Source organism: Echinops telfairi, unplaced genomic scaffold, assembly GCF_000313985.2.
Source record: "Echinops telfairi isolate 266 unplaced genomic scaffold, ASM31398v2 ScPeMD7_10;HRSCAF=50, whole genome shotgun sequence".
NCBI classification, from domain to species: Eukaryota; Metazoa; Chordata; class Mammalia; order Afrosoricida; family Tenrecidae; genus Echinops; species Echinops telfairi.
This window is the reverse complement of record NW_022103907.1, coordinates 2,029,286-2,050,045: the sequence shown is the minus strand read 5'-3', so window position 1 is coordinate 2,050,045 and position 20,760 is coordinate 2,029,286. Positions and strand designations below refer to the sequence as shown.

The window sequence follows — 20,760 nt, the reverse complement described above, 5'->3', positions numbered from 1 at the left end:
AGAAAGAAAGTATAAATCAGTTTGAGGTTAAACGGGAAGGGGCTAACCTAGAAGAAAATGAAAGATGCATCTTCCTCTAAGATATGAAAAGAAGACAAAGAATGGATACATCGGTGCTTGTGCTTCCGAGATGAATAAGGAGGAGGAAGATACATGTGGAAGGAAACTACATCTGGCACAGTCCACCTGTCTCGGTAGTATAGGAATCATGATCACGGATTGAGAGCAGGAGACTTTGAGATGACAGCATCAGTGTTTGAGGCAGTAGAGGAAGACTGAACTGCCATTGCACTGTGTTCAGAAGTCAAGAGTAGACGAACAAGTACCCCCAGCTGTCCAGGGCCTGGAGCTTCGACAGTCTGAATTCACGGAAGCTCAACGCAGCCATATCTTGTGGCCAAAGGACAAAAGGAGAGAAAGCAAGCCTTCTCCCCAAGTGGGCATTGCTTGACATGGGCTGAGAGCTGACAGAAGAGCGTTAGCCAAAGTGGGATTACAATTTTCCATCCTGGTTTCCAGGCTGCGCAAGAGAGCCAAGCGATCGTTCACGACTAGCAGACTTAACCATATTAACCTGGGAATTGTCAATAAAGACAAATGTTGGTATTCTCGATATGGGAAAATAAGTAGACTATTCTAAGTGAAGAGGCTGTTGTTATAAATGAAGTTCACCAATTTTAGGATCTCAGAAGTCAAACAGTACCTGGGAAATCCAATGCCCAGGGGTGGCCCTATAAGTCAAGGGTTGGTATGCAAGTGAGTGGGAAATGTTGGTCTCATGCATGTCATAGTACTTAACCTCCTTGATCTAAGTGTAAGTCGGTGCCGGCCTGAGAGACCAGGAGGGGAAAGGTAGTCATTTACAAAGAAATATGTCCTCAATTAATGAGAATCCCAGCAAAGAATGACACCATAGCCCAGGAAAACATCAGCTTGGTGTAGAACATATTTTATCTACTTTTCTACAATAGACATTTTGGTTATTATACAACCTGCACAGGAATATTTGGGGCAATGATACGATACAGTTGTCCTTCATTCTACATGTTGTTTGTAGATTTTTTTCTATCAAAGTACAACCTCTATTATTTTGAACCCAAAGGCCAGAGACCTTGTTTGCGGTGTAAATTGCCTCTGGGTGAAAAATGTCTTAGACTTTTCTCAAAAAGATTATTAGTTATAATTTCCTTTCAAATATCCTGAGAACCATTCCATCGGAATCATTAATAAAGACACTCTGCGAGCACAAGTTATAGCTTCCTTTTGGTAAAGTGAGCATCCCCGTCCTGGAAGACAGCCGTGTTACAATAGCGTGCTCTGCCGATGTTGGCCTGCTCGCTATGTACCAGTACCACAGGTTCAAGTCAAAGTTGGCTAATGCACGGCATAAAGTGTAACATCATTCACAATTGATTATTGAGATACTTAAGGAAGGAATTAAAAAACCACCCTAGGCAATAAAAGTCACAAAATCACTTGCCCAAGATCCCAGGGAATGAGGCCTCTATTACTTTCCTTGCCCTCCTGTGACAAACCACCCCAAGCTAGGTGGCTTGAAACAACAGAGATGTGTTGTCTCACCGTCCTGGAGGCCAGACGTCTAGAATCAAGGCATCAAGAGTGTTCTTTCCTTCTTGGGCTTCCAAGGACAATTTCCTCTATACCTCAGTCCTAACCCAGGCTGCCGGCAAGCCTTGGCAATGTGTGTGGCCGTGAATACCTGGCACCCATGTTCATAGACTACAATCTTTGACTCTTCCTTAGAAGCTCCTTTAATGCTTCCATGATCTGGCTCTCACCTTCGAGACAGAGTCTTATGTAGTGTAGGATGGTAACACCAACCTCAACAAAGCTCCCAAACTGCCCATGGCTGGACCCTACACAGTCGCATGAATCTTAATGGAAGCTGTTCTGAGAGACAGTGAGTAAGATCCGTTTGTCCCCTCCCGCTCTCCTCACTGGGCAGACCTTGGGTGAGTCTCCACCCAAATCCTGTACACTTCCATCGAGGGTTCCAGGAAGACTTCCCTGCAGCTTTCTTCCGGCAATAACATTTTACTCTTCTGGCTCTTCTCCCCCTCACAGCTCCGAATGTCCTGGCTCATCCGTGGAGTCCTGAAGGGGAACATTTCCTTGGTGCTGGTGGAGAACAAAACAGGAAAGGAACAGAGCAGGCTGGTCTGGCATGGTGCCGCCAACGAAGGCTTGGATCTGTGGCAGTGCATCCTGCTGCCTCTCCTCGACGTGTCTGACAGGTAGGCCACTCCCTTCCGCCCCCTTTTCTCCACCAGCCAACGTGCAGCAAGAGCCTACCCCTGCCTCCTCCATCCTGGACACACAAACTCACACATCAGAACACAGGCACACCCATGCGCACATGTACACACACACACACACACACACACAACGTTGACAGGACACACAAAGAAGCTCTGAGAAGTTCAATGTTGATGAGCATTCACTGCCATCATGACTGGCCAGGTCTCACTGATTGTGTAAAATATATGGGGAAAGTGAACAAGGTCTATTATGTCTAACTGTTGTTGTTCGATGCTCTCAAGTGAGCGCCATCTCCCAGGAACGCTTTGTATAATAGACCCAAGCATTGCCCGGGCCTGTGCAATCCTCACGCCGGTCACTGGCTCGCTGCCTTTGAGTCCGTTGTTGTGGGCACTGTGTCAGTCCATCTTCTTAAAGGTCTTCCTCTTTTTGGCTTATCCTCTACTTGACCGGGTGATGTCCTTCTTCAGGGACCAGTCTCCTCTAGTTACATGTCAAAAGTATGTGAGACGAAGTCTTGCCAGCCTTGCTTCCAAGGAGCATGCTGGTCGGACTCCTCCAAACACAGATAGGTTTACTCCTCTGATGGTCTGAGGTTTGGCTCATTGCTTTGCCAAGGCCATAATTCCCTAATTCAAAGATATCGATTCTTCTGCATTCATTGTCTAGCCTTTGCGTGTACAAGAGATGACTGAAAATGGCATGGCTTGGGTCTGGTGCCTCCTCGTCCTCAGAGTGACAGCCTTGCTTCTTCGCACTTTAAAGGTCTTTTGCAGCAGATTTGGCCAGTGCCATCGGTCATTTGGTTTCTTGACTGATGTTTTCCTGGGCGTCGATTGTGGAGCCAAGTCTCACGAAATCCTTGAGACCTTGAGTCTTGTCTCCATTGATTGGGGAGATACGTGTTGGTCCACGTGGGTCTCTGTTTGTTTTCTTTCTGTTGCGGTGAAACGCATGTTGGAAGCTGTTTTCTTTGCTCTTTAGCAGGAGGGGCTTTCCTTCATCTTCACTTTCAGCAAGCAAGTTACGGTAGATACTCGTGTATAAGCCGAGTTTCTCTGCACATTTGAATGCAGTTTTGTGGTAAAATTAGGTGCCTCGGCTGATATTCGGGTTGGCTTTTACTCAAGTATATATGGTATGTCATCTCCTTCTTCCTGTGGCCCAGCTCCTCCAGCTCTTTGGTCAGCAGACAGATTGAATAAGTATAAGGAAAGGATGCAACCCTGGTGCACCCCGTTCCTGATCTTAAGCCCCTCAAAATGCCTCTGTCCACTCTTGGTATATATACACACACGTTTCACATGACCACAATTATGTATTCTGGAATTCCCATTCCTCACAATGTTCTCCATCATTGATTATGATCCACACAGTTGAATGACTTGCATGGTTAATAAGATGCTGGTAAACATCTTTCAGGTATTCTTTGCTTCTGGTCAAGAACCGTCTGACAATAGCAATGGTGTCCTTTGTCTCACACCCTCCTTTGATCACGGCTTGAAGTTCTGACAGTTAGTTCCCTGATAGTGTACTCTTGCAGCCATGTTTTCATGACCTTCAGCAAAAAAGATTTACTCGTGTGATAGTCATGTCCATATTCTTTGGGGTCACCATTCTTTGGGGTGAACATAAATATAGCTTGGCCAGGTGGCAATCTTCTGTCTTGGCATAGAGAAGTGAGTGCTTCCAGTATTGCACCCATTGGTTAAAATATTTCAATTGGTATTCTTTCTGCCTATTCTTTTGAGCTTTGTTTTTAGCTAACACCTTAAATGAAGCTTTGACTTCTTCCTTCATTATCATTGGTTCTTGATAATATGGTTGAATAGTTGATCGATGATTTTTGGTACTGTGACTGTGTATTCCTTCTATCTTCCTTTTGCCCATCTATCATTTTTGGTGTTTCCTGCATCATTCGTTATTTTGCCCGTGGAATCCTTCAATAGTTCAACTGAGACTTGACTTTTCCTTCGGTTCTTTCAACATGAGAAATGATGAGCATGTTCTTCCCTTTGACTGTGTAGTTCCTCTTCTCAGATGCCCTTTGAAACTTTCTCTTCAGCTCTTTAAAATGATCATTTCTCGATCGTTTAACAGCAAGGTTTAGAGTCTTGTGATAGCCATTTGGTCCTCCCTCCTCCCCTTCCCTCTTTTTAATTATCTTTCTTCTTTCTTTGTGCATGATATTCTAGATTCCATCCCATAAATTATCTGCTCCTGTCATCAGTGTTCAATGGCTCAAATTGATTCTTGAGACGTTCTCTAAATCAGGTGGGATGCACTTTTGTTCTTGAGAGCTTGATGTAATTTTCTTCAACTTGAACTCATCTATGAGCAACTGATAATAGAATTTGCAGTTGCCCCCTGGCTTTTCTCTTATGGAGGGTATGGAGCTTGTGTACCAGATGTAGTGGATATGACTCCTGTAGATCACATCTGGTGAAGTTCTCATGTATCATGGTGGTTTACATGGTTGGGAGGCTGGAGGTATACTCAATGGATAAATTGTTGGTCTGGCCAAATTCCATCAGGTGATCTCCATTGTTGCGTGTGCCACTCAGGCCATATGTTTCAGCTTTGGCTTTGTTTCCAACTTTAACCTTCCAATCACCAGTAATTATCCAATGCATCTCTGCTTGCATGATTGATCAATTTCAGACTGCGAAAGTTGATAAAAATCTTCCGCTCCCACTATCATCACGAATTCTACCTTGCAAGTCTGGCTAGACCAGAGGATTTACACTGGTACAGATAGGAACTGGAAATACTGGGAGTCCAGGGCAGATGATCCCTACAGGAACAGTGGTGTGAGTGGCGATACTGGGAGGGTAGAGGGAGAGTGGGTAGGAAAGAGGGAACCGATTACAAGGAAGTATATGTGACCTCCTCCCTGGGGGATGGACAACTAAAAAGTGGGTGAAGGGAGATGTCGGACAGGGCAAGATATGACAAAATAACAATTTATAAATTATCAAGGACTCATAAGGGAGGGAGGAGCGGGGAGGGAGGGGAAAATGAGGACCTAATGCCGGGGGCTTAAGTGGAGAGGAAATGTTTTGAGAAGGATGAGGGCAATGAATGTACAAATGCACTTTACACAATTGATGTATGTATGGATTGTGATAAGAGTTGTATGAGCCCCTAATAAAATGATTTATAAAAAAAAGAAGAAGAAGAAAAATCTTCAATGTCTTCACCGTAGCATTAGTGGTTGGTCCACAAATTTGAATGATAGTCCTACTAACCGCTTCTTTGTAGGTATATGGCTACGATCCTCTTGCTGACAAGGTTGTACTTCAGGGTAGATCTTGAATTGTTCTTTTTGGCAATGAAGGTAGCATCATTCCTCCTCAATTTGCCACTCGTAGCATAGGAGATCATAGGACTGTCTGCTTAAAAACAGCCCAAACTAGTCCACTCCAGCTCATTAGTGCCTAGGATTTTGATCTTTATGCATTCAGTTTCATTCGTGACAACTTCCCAGTTTTATAGTTATTCTTTGTACATTCCATGTTGCAGTTATTAATGAATGTTTGCAGTTCTTCTTTTTTAGAGTTATTCCAATCCCAAATCAGGCTTTATGTATCTACAGCTTTTTCTCCTACTTGACTTTGCCTTAATTTTTCCATCTGTCATTTCGTTTCATGGTTATTTTAAAACAAAAACCTGACAAAAATCTCCTCTGATCATTCTCCCATCCCTGGCCTTTTACAAGTAAAGAACCTTACATCCAAAGAGATGAAATGCCTCCGAGGCCCTGGCTCTAAGTCCAGGGCTCTGGGAAGTCAAGTCCCCCAATCAGGTTGACAACGATGGATACAAATCATTCAGCACGCGGAACAGCGCTTCCACCTCCCAGGTGGGACTTGGCTCCTCTCTGGATCTGCTCACCAGTGACCTCTGTGACCATGAAGACGTGCTTGGCTTTGTTGGTCCTCGGTCTCGTCCATTTTAAACGGAGAGGGTTAGACTAGGAAATGGTTCATTCTGTAGGACTCCGCACTGGAGCAGGGACCACTGAGTTCAGCTGCTCCTTGTCTCCCCCGGACGGCACTAGTCTGCCACCTGCAGTCTGCCTGGAGCCAGCAGTGCTTGAACGGAAGCTGGCCTGGGCGTGACAGCACTCCTGTGATGATGCTCATCTGTGTCATGCTGAGCTCTTGATGGTTTGTGCTGCTCTGCTTCAGATCAAAAGGAGCTGTCATTTCTGTCAAGGGGACATTAGATTGGGTCTGGAGGAGGAGAGTCCTCTTCCGTTGGCTAAATATCATATCCTATCAAGCAGAGCCGCCTCCACATGAGGTTCCGGAAACACTCAAATTGTGATCTTGATGGCTCCACCTTGGAAAACTGTGGGCCAAGGACTTGCAGCAAGATGGATGGTGGCATCAGTGGGCACCAGCCTCGTAAGTAGAGAGGTGGGTCTCAAAGTCTTCACTCAAACACCACAGAGGCTGCTGTTCCCCAGAGCTCATAACCCAAGCTGCACCTTCACAGGCCATGGTCCCGTCCTCCCTGGGAGCACCAGCTGCCGACTCCTTCAGAAGTTCGAGGTCGAAAGATCAAAGCTTGTGGACATTGTGGGGCTCAGGGCCCCCAGGACAAATGGACTTAATTAAAGTGGAGGAAGGGGAGTCTATGGTCCTTAGCACTTGTGGGGCTGTATACAGGGATAGAGAACAGGAGGGTGATGTACGAGCTCTCCTGCTGGGAGATGCTAAATGTATTCAGATGAATCAAAAAGGCTGTTTTGGTGTCTTTTCTTTCCGCCTCAATTCAGCAAGTCCTGTCTTTCAAAGCCACTCCAGGGGATGTCAAGCAAGTAAGATGGTGACTCGGTTCACTCCCCTCCGCTAGAGTTTCATTTGAAGGAGGCATTGTTCCTAGCCTCCCTCCTCCCTGTGAAAGGCTGTTTACCAGACTGACATTTCCAATATTGATACTGAAACCAAACTGTCCAGTGGGGCTTCAAACAAAGGCCAGCTGGGGTTGACTATGCTTCATGACCTAGTAAGTGTGCAATTAGGAAAAACAAGAGTACCTTCACCCACCAGCCCCTTGCACACCACTGGCAAGCTCAGTGCCAAAAGCTGCCTTCCCAGAGCTGTAGCTTTTATAGGGGGCCTCAAGACCCAGAGGTGAATGGAGCCGCAGAAGAAAGAAGCAGCATCATTTCCACTTTCTAAAATCGAACTCGATTTTAAATGCGACTGGCCCCATCAACTAGAGAAACACCCATGTAGGAAAGAGCACAGGCATTAGAATTCCAGAGTTTCAGATTTCAAAATGCCTGGGCTGCCTGACGTCAGCCACTGACCTCACCTCCCAGAGTCTCAGCATCCTCACCTGCACAATAATGGTTCTACTTTGCAAGATCGTAGTAAGGAATACATGCAGGGAATACGAAACGCATCAGTAGGTAGTAGGATTCAATGAATTTTATCTTTCACTCCCTCCAGCCTCATCTCTTGGTTATGTGGGGTCCACAATAATGTATTGACTAAATAGCACAAATCACAATGACTGATATTCTGAGTCAAACGATGTTCTGTGAAACAGATCACAAGCACAATGCTTGGTGAACGGCATGACCAACAGTAAATGCCTAATCAGTAATAACTCTAATGTAATAATAATAATGTCTCCACCTAATGCTTCAGTAGAGGTAGGAATGACCAGTTTTACAACGATAAAGTTATTTCCTGAATTATCAGCCATGAATGCTCTGTTATGTCTCCCGATGGAGGAGGAGCAAGGAACACTCACTTCCTTATCTGTCCAGAGAGAGTAAGCTGCCTGGATTACAGAAAATGGAAATGGAAGGAGAAAAAGTGGAAGAAAACGTAATTATGTAGATTTTTTAATGTAATGGAGAAAAGAAAGAGCAATCCAACCCCACCCCCGAAGTAAATGTTAGCAGTTGGCTTCAGGTGTTCAGCAACCACTTGGTGGACAGCTCCCCAGCCATGGCTCTTGGAAGTGGCATGAACTTCATTCCCTAAACAAATTCAAACACAAACTTACTGCTATTGAACCTCAAGGTCAGCAGTTCGAAACCACCAGCTGTACTGAGGAAGCAAAGCCATATTAGTCTGTATGTCACTGTTTTCTCAATCCCTAGTACAATGTCTAACACAGAGTATGCCCAATGCGTTGGCTGATGGTGTCTTGAGGAAAATTACATACACATGGTGGCTTCCAAAAGTTCATGAAAAAAAATCTCATTATCTTCCCATTCAATTTTTCCACAGACTTTTGGAAGCTCCTTCCTATTAGCAAATTCCAGCTGAATCCATCGATAATTTCTATCTCACGTTCCTCCCCTGTCCAACCTGTATCTAACATAACAGACAGAATCACATGATGGCAAATTCTACTACAGGGTGTTCTGGTTATCAAAGCAATGCCTATGTCCCAGCAGATGAACCAGGATGGCATCTGTTAGCCTGGGGACAAGACATTCTCTTTAGGGACTTGTCTGGCACCTGTACCCTCTGTCTCTGGCCGCTGTCCTATCAGAATCACTTTATCAGGTGGACTTGGATCCTCACGTGATGTCTTGGTCCTCACGAGAAGGAAGAGCTAGTGACAGAGAGCACAGCTGTGGTCAGATTGCTCCAGCACCACAGTCATCTCCCCAACCGAGCTAGATGAAGGTTGAGGACAGGACAGGCCCGATCCGGGGAACTGCATGCTGCCCATTCACAAGCAGTGTCAATGGAAAGAAATAATGCTGTCCTGTGATCGTCACAACACCATGTTCACAAGAGAACCGTACGATGAAGAGTAATGAGAAAAACCTCCAAAGGGCAGTGTCCAGTCAAGCAGGCTTTCAGCAAGGGGCCATCCCTGGCTTCCAGAGTGAGAGACCCTCTCCGTGTAAGGGGGAGGGCCCACACCAAGCCCAATCATGCTTCACGGATACTTAAAAGCATCTCATTATGTCACAGCCACCTCCCGCAACTATTTCTCCTTAGCAGAAACATTTGTCTCTGCACCGGCATCTGTCTTCCATCCTTCCTCCATGCAGATACCTCTCAACTCAAAAGCAAGCAGGCTCTCTCCCTGTGTTCCATTGGTCTCTTGCGGGGAATATGCCCTTACGTTTCCTCCTCCTAATCATATCGCCTGCTAAATTAAGCGCAGCAGTCCCACGCCGTCAGAAGGCTTGACACGCATAGCAAGCAGAAGTGGATGTGTTACGTTCAGCTCGTTACTAGATGGATTTGAAAACACCTTGGATCAAATCCTGTCCCACAAATCACGGCGCTTGTACAGTCAAACTATAAAGCACCTACCGTACCACACCGGGGTAGGTGCCATTCCCCAACACTAGCATTATAAAAGCTTTTAGCGGTACCCAATATACATAGTCTAACGAGAAAAAAACGGCTCCTCTCGAAGTAGTCAGATACCCGGTTCCCTTTGCAGCCTTGGTCCTAAATGACTAGTGGTGTTTTCCACAAATGCATCTTTCAAATGGGATCGGTTATACCGAGAGTTATGTTTTTATGTGTTTCTATCAGAAACTACATAGAACCGAGACTTGTTGACCCGCCCCCACCCCACCCCACCCCCTCCATTCAATCCTTGTCTATCATTCACAGAATCCCCCTTTTAGGTGGGACTCTGTCAATCACAATGCTCTCCTTTCATAGAGCATATTTCTGTGGTGGGGAGGCTCCTGGAGGGGTGTTCTCATGACTTATTCTTACCTAGGGGGAGGGCAGTCGAACTAGTGGTAGAATTCTTGTCTTCGGTGTGGGAGACCCTGGTTTAATGTGGGGCCGATGCACCTCTTGTGTTGCCATCACTTGTTTGTCCGAGCAGGCTTGTATGCTGCTTTCATGGTGACTAGACGGCAGCAGAGCTTCCCGACTAGGAGGGACTAGGGAGAAAGGACAGGTGATCTATGACTGCAAATCCACCTGTAGAAACTCTATGAAGTAGGGGAAATGGCTCAGAGTAAAAACAAGTGATACAAGGTGTCGTAAGCTAAGCCAAGACATGCAGCCCCATCTCAGACACCAGGGAGAATGTCACCAGAGACTTCTGGCTCCTCCTTCAGCAGAGAGCATTGACCAGGTTTCTTCTCCAAGAGTGCTCATAATTCAAGACTGAGATCAATCCCAGGATCTATTCTAAGATATGAATGCTCCATTCCCAAGGATTTATGATGTAGCAAAACCTTATCTCCTGGCAGAATTTTTTCCCCTTGAACACTTTCTATCTATTAAGGAAAAATACACGGAAAAACATTTTTGTAAAAACTTAGCACAGGACAGTATTGGCAAACCTAGCTGGACACGATGACCATGTGGCCAACCTTTTCCTTTTTTGTGCATGCAGAATCCTGGGTCCCACCCAAGAGACTCTGATTCAGTAGAGTATATATTAAGCCCAAGAAGCGCTTCCTCTGCTTTTGAAAGGTCCAGCATACTTGGAAATCACCAGAGTAAAGCAACAGATCCAGGTCTTTGGTGGGAAAGACCAAGAACCAAGAAGTGAGGAGGGAAGTGGCCCGGGGTGGCACATTGTCGTCGGGCACAAAGGAGAAGCATGTTTGACCTAATGTCATAGGGCCTGCACCCCAGAGGGGATGCTCAGCAGGTGCCTGAGAGGCAAGTACTGACACCAGCCTTGCAGAGAGTCTAGTGTCGTGGGGGGAGGGGGCGGTCACACAGTGGCTTCCACAGATCAGAGTAGTCAGGGGAGGCTCCCTGGAGAAAGCAGGTGTATTATATCCTGAACCACAAAGGACATGTATTGCTATTGCTGTCAGTTCCCATCAAGTTCTAGGTCGTGGGGAAATTGGAAGAGGACATTCCAGAGAAGTCCATCAAGGGGAACAGAGGCTTAGGGCCAGGGATGTACTCCTGGGGTCAACTAGAGCATGTGAGAGAATGCTGAGCGGTCTCCAGGGGAAAGGCTGGGTGGGTGTAGGTGTGAGACCGTATTGTGTTTTGGATTTCAAGCTGTGGGGGATAGGCAGCCATTGTGACAGAGGTTGGGGAGCCAGAACCAGGGGGATGACAGGAAACTCCCACAAGGAACCAAATGCTAAATGAACGGAGCCGGGAGGTAGACCTCAGAGAAGGGGCAGGAAGGAGCCAGAGGAATAGAGACCCTTCCTCTCCTGCTGACTGGTGCCCTTGCCCCAGAGCAGCCTGAGGTCAGCCCTCTGAAGGGGGGAGGTGGGTACTGCTGGTGAAGGGTCACCATCACAGTGTGCAACCAGGCATGGCTATATACAAATCGGGCACTCATAACTCTGCAAGGATCTGGCCGTGTTTCTGTCTCAGAAAATATCCCAGATCATTGAAGCAAGAAGCAGCTTAGCAATTCTGAGCCTTAAATCCTATTTCTAACACTGATTTACTGTGATGTTTGGGACAAGTTGTTGCTTTTGATTGCTAAGTTTCCACAATCAAGAGAGCAGAGCAGCGAGACAGATCCGGTCCATGAGCCTGGTTTTAGAAAGAGTTGCTCCAAATGGCAATAAATGAACCCCTTTAGAATAACAGGATGTTCAAATCTGTTCGAGATTGTCTTGGTAACATCCACAGACCAGTTTACAAGTCAACAGATAGATATATTTTTCATAACTCTCCGTGTCTCTGAAAGGGTAGCCCTTGTTCTCAGCCCTTCCTCCCCAGGCACGAGGTCTGCTGTCTTGGAAGTGAGGGCTCAAGCCAGGCAGGTGGTATTTGCAGGCAGGCTGACTCCAGCTGTATAGCTGCTGTCCCGGGAACCGCAGGGTGCTCTGGGCTCCTACCATCACCTCCTATGCAGATGACTCAGACCTGAGTCTGTCTTTATCTCCACCTGAGTCCCATACCTGCATATCTAGCTCCCTGCTTCGCATCCCACACACGCCTTCCACCTAGCCCACACCACCACAGCCATCATCTGTCCACACCCTGCCCACCCACGCCCCCTTTGGAACGGTAACTTCTGTCCTCACCTCTGCCCCCTCTCTCCTCCTGAAACCCCCAAGCTCATTGCCATCGAGTTCACGCCAGGTCATCGTGACCCTGCAGGTGGGTTTCCAAGACCGTCACTCTTTCTGAGAGTCAGGGGCTTCGTCTCCCCCCCGCCCCAGCATGCCCAGATAATCCAATCGAAATAGAATATAAATCAGGAACAACAAATTACAGTCCTCCGTGCCTCAGCCAGGCTTCCACTAGAACAGGCCCACATTTTAGAGTTCGACGTGCAGGCCGGGGCTCAGAAAGTGCCCATGACTCACCCAGGTCCCTGCCAAGGAAATAGCTTTGTCTCCTGAGACTCAGACCCCACCAGGCTGAGCCGCTTGCTAACTCGCCCTCACAGACAACCCTTTCCTGGGGCCCTCTCGCCGCTCCCTCTGGGTGCGCCACCATCGTGGTCCATACCGACCCTTCAGGTCCCAAGCCAGGAGAGCTGCCAAGGGCACAAGGGTGGCCAGTGCCGAAATGTCTGCATATCCAGAGAGAAGCCGAAACTGACACCCAGGCACTCCAATGAGAAGCATGAGTGGGTAGTTCACAAATAGTATGGGGGACGTGTGAGACAGAATGAGACCGAAGGCTTTGGATGGGCCAAGAAGGCTCCCGCTGGATGAGCTAAGAAGGGTTGGCAGGAAAAGCATCCTGGGCAGTGGCGGCCCGAAGGTTTGCCTCGGCTGTTGTCTTGAGCTCTGACGCTCTCAGGGGACCCTGCCGTTTCCGGTGTTGTTTGAATGCCATGTCCCTAGAGACCATGTGGCCTAGGTCGGCCGCATGGACATCCAGCCCCCCTCTCTCTTGCCCCTTGGAATGATAGTGTGCTCTCCTCTCTCTGGGCTCTCACATCCAGCCCCGCCATGCTATCCCAGCCTGGACAGCTGAGAGGCCCTGTGAATCCACCCCTGCCCATTAGACCCTTCCCTCCAACCTCAAACTCAGGTCAATGACACCAGTGCCAGAGTGCATATGGCAGGGCCCTTTCTTCACATCCATTCTCCTGATAGAAAGGCATGCCGAGCCCTGAGCTTTGGCCAGTCCATTTTAGAAGACCTTTGCGGAGCAAATCAGCTGTGCACTGAGACATTGGAGTGAGTATTTTCCCTCAGCCATCTCTGCCAGCTCTGTCCGCAGCAGCCAAAGTCCCGACTAGCCCAGCTGTGAACGAACGCTCGCTCCTTCAGACCCAGCTAACTGGAAGTGGAGGCGTCCGGGACGCAGTGTCCACCTGATAAACGCCTTTTCCCGAATGCAGCCCTTGTTTCCTGCTCCCTATCCCCTCAGTCCACCTTCAGACGCACACCTTTCTGTGTCCGCTACTTAAAATCATTAAGGGAACTTAATTAGGTTTGTCGATCCCCCGGGCTGGCAGGGTGGCAAATACGGAATTATAGTCACTGTCCATTAACAGTCTGTTGCCTGAATGAGACTGTGCCTTTTCTGAGTGGCGCATGAGCAGCCTCGCCATTTCGAAGGCAGAGATCCGCCGGGGAGCCGAGAGGCTACCCCCTGGAAACCTGGCCCACTGCCGTGATCACCACCAGCCTCCCAGAATCCCACTGGGGCCCATTTTCAAAAGGCCTCTCAGTCAAACTGAGCAAAACAGAGGCAGGCGGGAGGCATTTGTAATGCAAAGCTAGGCTCCCACCAAGATTTCCAGCCACGTTGATTTTAGAAACAAGCTCCAAATCCCACTGGCTGGAAAAAAGAGGAAGAGCAACAGCTCTTGGATCCCAAAGCACCCTTTTTGGAGAAACGGAAAGGCTGGATACTGGGGAGCAGGAGGCAAGCCTGGCACGGCTGTGAGTGGCTGAGAGAAGAGCCTGGCCTGCCATGTTCTTAGAGGGCACAGGTCTCAGGGGAGCGAGCTGGGGGCCCAAGAAAGGCCGCCTCTCCCCTTTCACCTCGATCTCACTGCCCATGGAGGAGGAGATGCGATGCGCTCTGCCAGCTCCGGGGGCTCTGAGACCTCTCCCCACTTGCAGGGAAAGCTTTGGGGTGGAGGGCAGGAATGTTCTGGCAGCAAGGGGATGCGGCCCTTTTGTTCCCTCATCCCCAGAGCAGCTCCCGGAGTATGTGCTGAGCCCACCATGTGAGGCCATGGCTTCTACAGGCATGTGACCCCAGAAAATGGCTTGGCACCTGAACTTTTGGGGAGGGTCAACCGAAAATGGTGACTATGCAGAGGGTCTCTGAGTGCCTTGAGCCAGTCTTGCTCATCTCCAGCAGAGGGAGGTGGGGTGGCAGAGCCAAAGACAACCTCTTCTCTTCCTAAAACCAAACTCCCTGCCATCGAGTTGATGCCAACGTATACTGACCCTATAGGACAGGGAAGAACCCCCCCCCCCCCACCGTAGGTTTCTGAGACTGGCATTCTTCACGGGGACTAGAAAGTCTCACCTTTCTCCCACAGAGCAGCTGGTGGTTTCGACCTGCTGACCTTGTGGTTAGCAGCCCAGCTCAAGGAACCCACGATGCCACCAGGCTAAAGACGCAAGCAGATACCCTGCAGAGTAGAGAAGCCTGCCTCTGGGCGACCGTGATGCTCACCTGATCTCCTCAAGAGGAGAACCTTCACCCCCTCCTTCCATCTCCAGGCTCGTCTTACCCTCCATCACAGACTGCCCCCGCCTCACACTCTAACCTGACCTGCCTTCATCCCACGTGTCACGGCCCTGCAGCCTCTGGAGCCTGGAGCACCTGGGGAAGGGTTGCAAGTGAGGCCCCTGGGTGGACAGAAGCAGCATCATGTGTTTACCCGTCGACATCTGAGCAGTCTTCCCTGATTGTGTGAGTGTTCCTGCCTCGAAATCTGTGCCATTCTCAGTGTCAATCAAGCTCTTTTAAGCAGCAGCTGCCACCGCCGTCGCCTCGCCGAGCGCTTTAGAAAGTCTTCTATTTAGAAACCGTTCCAGCCCCAGCGTGCATGCTCCCATCCATGCTAAGAGGCCCCGTAGCTGCGCAGAGAACTTTGTAGCTCGAGTCTTGCAGTAATGAAGAATGCAGGCAGAGAGAAGGGCGGCAGAGGAAAGGGAGAAGAACTTCCTTAGAAGAGACGTGTGTTCGCATGGATGTAGCCCCTCTCTCCCAAAGCTCCACAAACACAAACGCACCCAGGTGGTAGATTTGCCCAGGGACCCCAGGCCCTCCTGCAAGATATCCCTGCCATGGGGCTCAAGAGTAAGACCAGCACCTGGCCTGGCCTTGACCTGCAGATGGCAGATGAGGAGGGGATAGTCTGGCCAGAGGGCAGGCAGGGTGGGCTCTGGGCCACTGACCCCCGCTGTGCAGGCCCATCAGGCAGCTGTGCCTGCTTGACATCGTCTCAGGGTAACATCATTCCATTCGCCTTCTTCAACAACTCTGGACGCCTGTCCTCTTGGTAACTGAGCAGCATCTCCCCAACCCTTGTCATTGCTCTAGGGAATTGGAAACAGCAGCATTCGGGGAAGGAAGATGAGGCTTCTGACTCCTATAAAGATTTACGGTCTCAAAATCCCACAGGGGCCGTGCTCCCCTGTCCTCCGCGATCCTTGTGAGACAGAGTCCACTCGGTGGCAGCGAGTTTGGCTTGGTTTCCTAGAGATGTTAGCCCCCGGCCTGGGCTGGGTCTAGGGCTACACAGGCTCTGGTTGGGAGCTCATCTATGGACCTGACCCCTGTGGAAATCAAGGAGACCATGGCCATGCCTTTTGCCAGACTCAGAGAGCAGTAACCTGATGAAGGCATGGGACACACACACACACACACACACACACACACACACACACACGAGTTGCTTCGTTCAGCTGCCCCCTGCCTTGTTCCTCCACCTCCAGTCCCATTTCCTCCATACTGTTCCTCAGTTCACATCGCTCACCCTAGGACCCGTCTCAGATTTTGTTACTGACCTGTCAGAACTTCAGTGGCTCCCATGTTCAATGAGATGACTCTTCAGCCTGGCTTTTAAATACTCCCACCATCTTTAACTCCTTCCATGACCCACCCTAGAGCCCACCAGGCCTCTCCCCACTCTGAGATGGCCCTCCCACCCCCCCACCCCTGCTTCACAGCTCCCCACTCCCAAGTCCACATCTCTAATCCACCTCTTTCCCTCCAACTCAGCTGGAATACTTTCACCTCTGGGAAGTCCTCCTGAGCCACTCTGGCCTGCTCTATCTTGCTCCTTCCTTTAAGCCAGCGGTTCTCAACCTGTGGGTCGCAACCCCTTTGGGGGTTGATTGACCCTTTCACAGGGGTCGCCCAATTTAGCAAAATGACAGTGATGAAGTAGCAACAAAATAATATTATGGTTTGGGGTCACCACCACACGAGGAACTGTAGGAAAGGGTCGTGGCATGAGGCAGGTTGAGGACCACTGCTAAGCGCCCAAAGCACATTGTGTGCCCTGCTCAGGTTTTTAATTCCAACCTGACTCGACACTGGTTTATTCATACAGCCTCGCTCTGTTGGACAGTCAGCAACCCGCATGTGGTGTTCCCGTCTGATTTCTCTTAGTCCTACCAGACCTGATACACAAAGGTGACTCTTAGTCACCATTACGTCCGCTTCAACTCATGGGACCTTCTGTCTGACAGACCAATATGTTTCCTGGCCCATTTCTGCCCATGTGGTGGCTGTGTGCCGATCCATCTCACGAGGACTTCCCTCCTGGCTGCTGGCCCTCTACTTTGCCCAGTCTGCGGTCCTCTTCTCGTCCCTGCTCCCCAGGAGGTGTCCCAAGTGAGCAAGATGAGGCGAAGCCACCCCCAACTCGGAGGAGCAGTCTGGTTTTCTCCCCTGTAAGACTGACGGGGTGGTTCTTCTCACAGTCTGCCAGAGGTGCCAGATTCTCCTCCCCAGCGCTGCACTTCCAATGCTCGGGGTCTTCTTCCATCTTCTTCATTAATTGCCTAGAGTTGATGCGCAGGATAGAGCTCATTCAGTACATGCTTATTCGGAGCAATATGCACAGGCCCTAGGGCTCAGAGCTGGCCAGAGAAGGTGGGGGGGGTTCTAGGATCCCCTGACCCCCATTCACACCCATCCAGCACACCCAAGTCTCCAGAACAGGACTTGAGCATTCCCCTTCGGACACCCCTCCCACACGCACCCCATGGCCTATCCTAGTTCACATGGGAGTGTAGACCCCGTCACAGGGCGTATGGCCCTGGGGGTCCAGCATAACCAGTGTTTTCTTCTTCAGAACCAAACTAATCTAAGGTCTCTCATTTTGACCTTAAGACAAAAAAGGCAATTCATGGATGACTACATTTCTCAGGCTCCGCGGGGTCCCAGACAGGGGTCCTGGGTCATTCCGCTAGGGGCAGTCGGTCAGTAACATGTGGCTTGGATCAAAGGTTCCCTTCCATTTGCAGTTCTGCCTCCACAGGGGCCGTAAGTGTTCTCTGGCCAGGAACAGGCAGGCCAGCGTCTACACCCGACAGCTTCATCCAGGCTCATATGTTCCCGAGGCCCCGGTATGCCTCCCCTTGCTGACCAGAGCTCTGTGCCTCCCTGCACATCCCTGTGAGTGCACGTGCTTTTCCTGGTGTTTCTTTCATGGGAGCCTTTCCTTCCTACTTCCCACATTCTGCTTCCCGCGGCTCCGGAGCACTTTCTGCCCTGCTTTCCCTCCACAGGCAGCCTCCTCCTTCTGCCAGCATCCCTGTTTGCTGCCCCTGCTGCCCCACGCTGCCAACACTCTGTTGTTTGAGTTCCCACCGCTTTGTTTTTATTGTTGTTTTTCCAGCTTTTCCAAGGTTCCATTTGTAGACCATAGAATGTATCAGCTTTAAGGGTATTTTTCAGCAATTTCCACCATCTTCATGGACCTGTGCACCCAGCAGCACGATGCAGGTTAGAGCATCTCCCACACTCTGAAAAGAGCCTTTGTGCTGGTGTGCAGTCAGGCTCGGGCTCATTTCCCTTCCTTGGCAACCACTGATCTGCCTTCTTTCTGGAAAGAATTCCCTATTCTGGGCCTTTGCTATCAATGAATCATGCTCCATGAGGCCATTGGCTTCTGGCTTCTTCGACATGGCCTGCTGTTTCTGAGGGCCACCCAGGGCAACAGCCATGTCCCTGATCCACTCCTTTGTGTTGCTAAGCGGCGTGCCCTCCTCTGCCACACCACACCTTGCGCCTCCAGCCACCGGTTGATGCATATGGGTTATCACTTGGCCATCCAGTGATGTGATAACAGAAAAGCCACAGGCCTTCACGGATGCAAGTTCATTTCCACACAGTCCAGGAGGCTGGAAGTCTGAATCCAGGGCACCGGCTCTCTCAAGCAAGGTTCCCTCATTGCCCGCTCTGGGGGAAGGTTCTTGACTCTGAACTTCTGTATCCTTGGTGCTCCTCAGTTCCTTTTCAGCTCCTTGGCAGCCTTCATGTGACATCTATTCCACCACCCCCACCCCATCCAGGGGTGTTTCCTTTTGGGTGGAACCTGCTCTTTTTAATACACAGGTGTGATTAAGATTAGGGGCTCTCCTGGCAGGGATATGGCCTCATGAACATAACAAAAAACCCAGTGTCGAAATAGGATTCCAGACCCTTCGGGAGGACTCAATTCTGTCCATAACAAGTTCCCTCCCTGGGTGCACCGACACTAAACACTGGCCATACCGGTATCTGCCTTGAATCTCTGAAGAAAGGGGGGGAGGGCCTCAGAAAAGCTTCCCTTCACCGCAGGAAAGGGATAGTTGACAGTCTTTCAGGAGGAGAAATTTCTAGGAGCAAGCTAACTAAAGGTTTTTGCTTGTTTGTTTGTTTGTTTTTTCTGTTGGTCTCACTTGAAAACCTTCCCCGGCCCCCTACTCCAGGACTTGATCCCACGAGGCTATGAAAGAGATGGGGAGGAGCCATGTGTCATTGGGTTTGCTGTTAATGCTTTATGAGCCACTCTGGGCTGGTTGCAATCGGCCCCCAGGGTAAGATCCAACGTCTTTTAATATCTGACAAGCAGCCAGCCAGGGTAGCTGTACCGACTGCCTAGAGCAGATCCTAGACCAGATGTAGGAGGCCTAAGATCCTTGTGCGCCTGGGGTAATCCTTTGGTTGCTGGATAACTGGGAAGTCCAGTGGGCAACAGGGAGCAGCCAGGCTGCCTGCAGCCACAACGGAAGGCACCAAAGGAGACAAAATCATTTCTGTATTTTAATAACAACTTCAGTCCCATGAGTGAGCGCCAGTTGAATATCAAGCCTGCCAACTCACCCTCCACCCTGCAAACCTAGACATTGGACGTGGTCTTCTCATATCACTAGAGTCTGCCTTGGCCCCAGGCTGCAAACTCCACACTGGGTTGAAGGGCCTGGTGGTGGCCATGAATCAGCATGACACTCCAGAAAGTAAGTGCGCTCCCTCCCGGTGCAGAAGTCAAGGGAGATGTTCACCATGCTCATCCTGCTCTGAGATCAGGTAAGGATGCTAGCAGGCACGTGATGAGCAGTGTCATCAGCACTCGCTTCCTGGTCATGAACTCCCAGGCTGCTCCTCATCTGCACTCCTCTCGACACATACAGGTTCTGGCTGCAGATTCTCGCGTGGTGGGGGAAAGGAACCAGAGCCACCGTGGCGTTTGACAATATCTCCATCAGCCTTGACTGCTATCTCACCAGTGAGTTCACCCTGTCCCCTTTCGTCCCCGGCAGTTTTGTCCCCCAACCCAGACTCCTTGTGACCTCTCCATCCCTCCTTACCCTAAGCCACATCCACTATCCCTAGTGCTAACTCCTCTCTCTCCCTAAACCTGAGCCCCACCTAACTGAGACCACGGGTTCTCCTTCTCTATTCCAGTCAGCGGGGAAGACAAGAATGCAGCCCCCAAATCAAGAAATCTGTTTGAGAGAAACCCAAACAAGGAGCTGACCCCCTGGAGAAATCCACCGAGGGAGACCCCCATCTTTGACCCAACAGGTAAGGCTTCAACTCACAAGTTGGAGCTAAGTCATTTCCTAACACCGAAGGGAAAGGTGTGTTCTGAAATCCGGGTGGGGAGCAGTGTTTAAAGGCTGTAAGCGTAATTTTTAGGAGGGCGATTACCTACCCTCCAGCTAAGGGGCTCCATGAGCAACTATTTGGGTTCCTCTGGGCAAAGGAAGCTTCTGGAAGCTGCACTAAGAAGCCCGGCTCTTCCATGCCAGGGGAATATCCAGGCTCTAACATCAAGGGGCGAAGCAAGCTGGTATGCTTTCCTCAGCTCAGTTTCTCAAAACCCACTCCCCTGTCACTGAATAAAAGCAAACCTTCCTGGCCGATTTCCTTCCTGCAAAAACAGCTGGTTTTGAGGCCCAGGTTTTCCATTGCACAGAGGCTGGTAAAGCGCCCAAAGCTTCCGCTTCAACATCTGACCCCCCCAGAGCTTGGCTACTCTCCACAGTTATTCAACTCAGCCTATCTCAGGCTGAAAGCCTCCTAGGGACTTCTTGTTGTTTCCAACACGGGCCGCCTCAGCCTCTGGCCCTAGACCAGAGGGTTGAGTGCTCAGCCCCTCCATAGCAGGAGGGAG

The 20,760-nt window shown here is 49.7% G+C and overlaps 1 protein-coding gene across 1 annotated transcript in view; it reads left to right on the top strand.

Annotated features, from left to right (window-relative positions):
- ALK (ALK receptor tyrosine kinase) overlaps positions 1-20,760 on the top strand; it is a 689,240-nt gene that overhangs the window by 570,530 nt on the left and 97,950 nt on the right. The window contains exons 9-11 of the mRNA XM_045287018.1: positions 2,086-2,255; positions 19,775-19,869; positions 20,049-20,168. Of these exons, the coding sequence (XP_045142953.1) occupies positions 2,086-2,255; positions 19,775-19,869; positions 20,049-20,168 (385 nt within the window). The remainder of the gene's footprint in view (positions 1-2,085; positions 2,256-19,774; positions 19,870-20,048; positions 20,169-20,760) is intronic.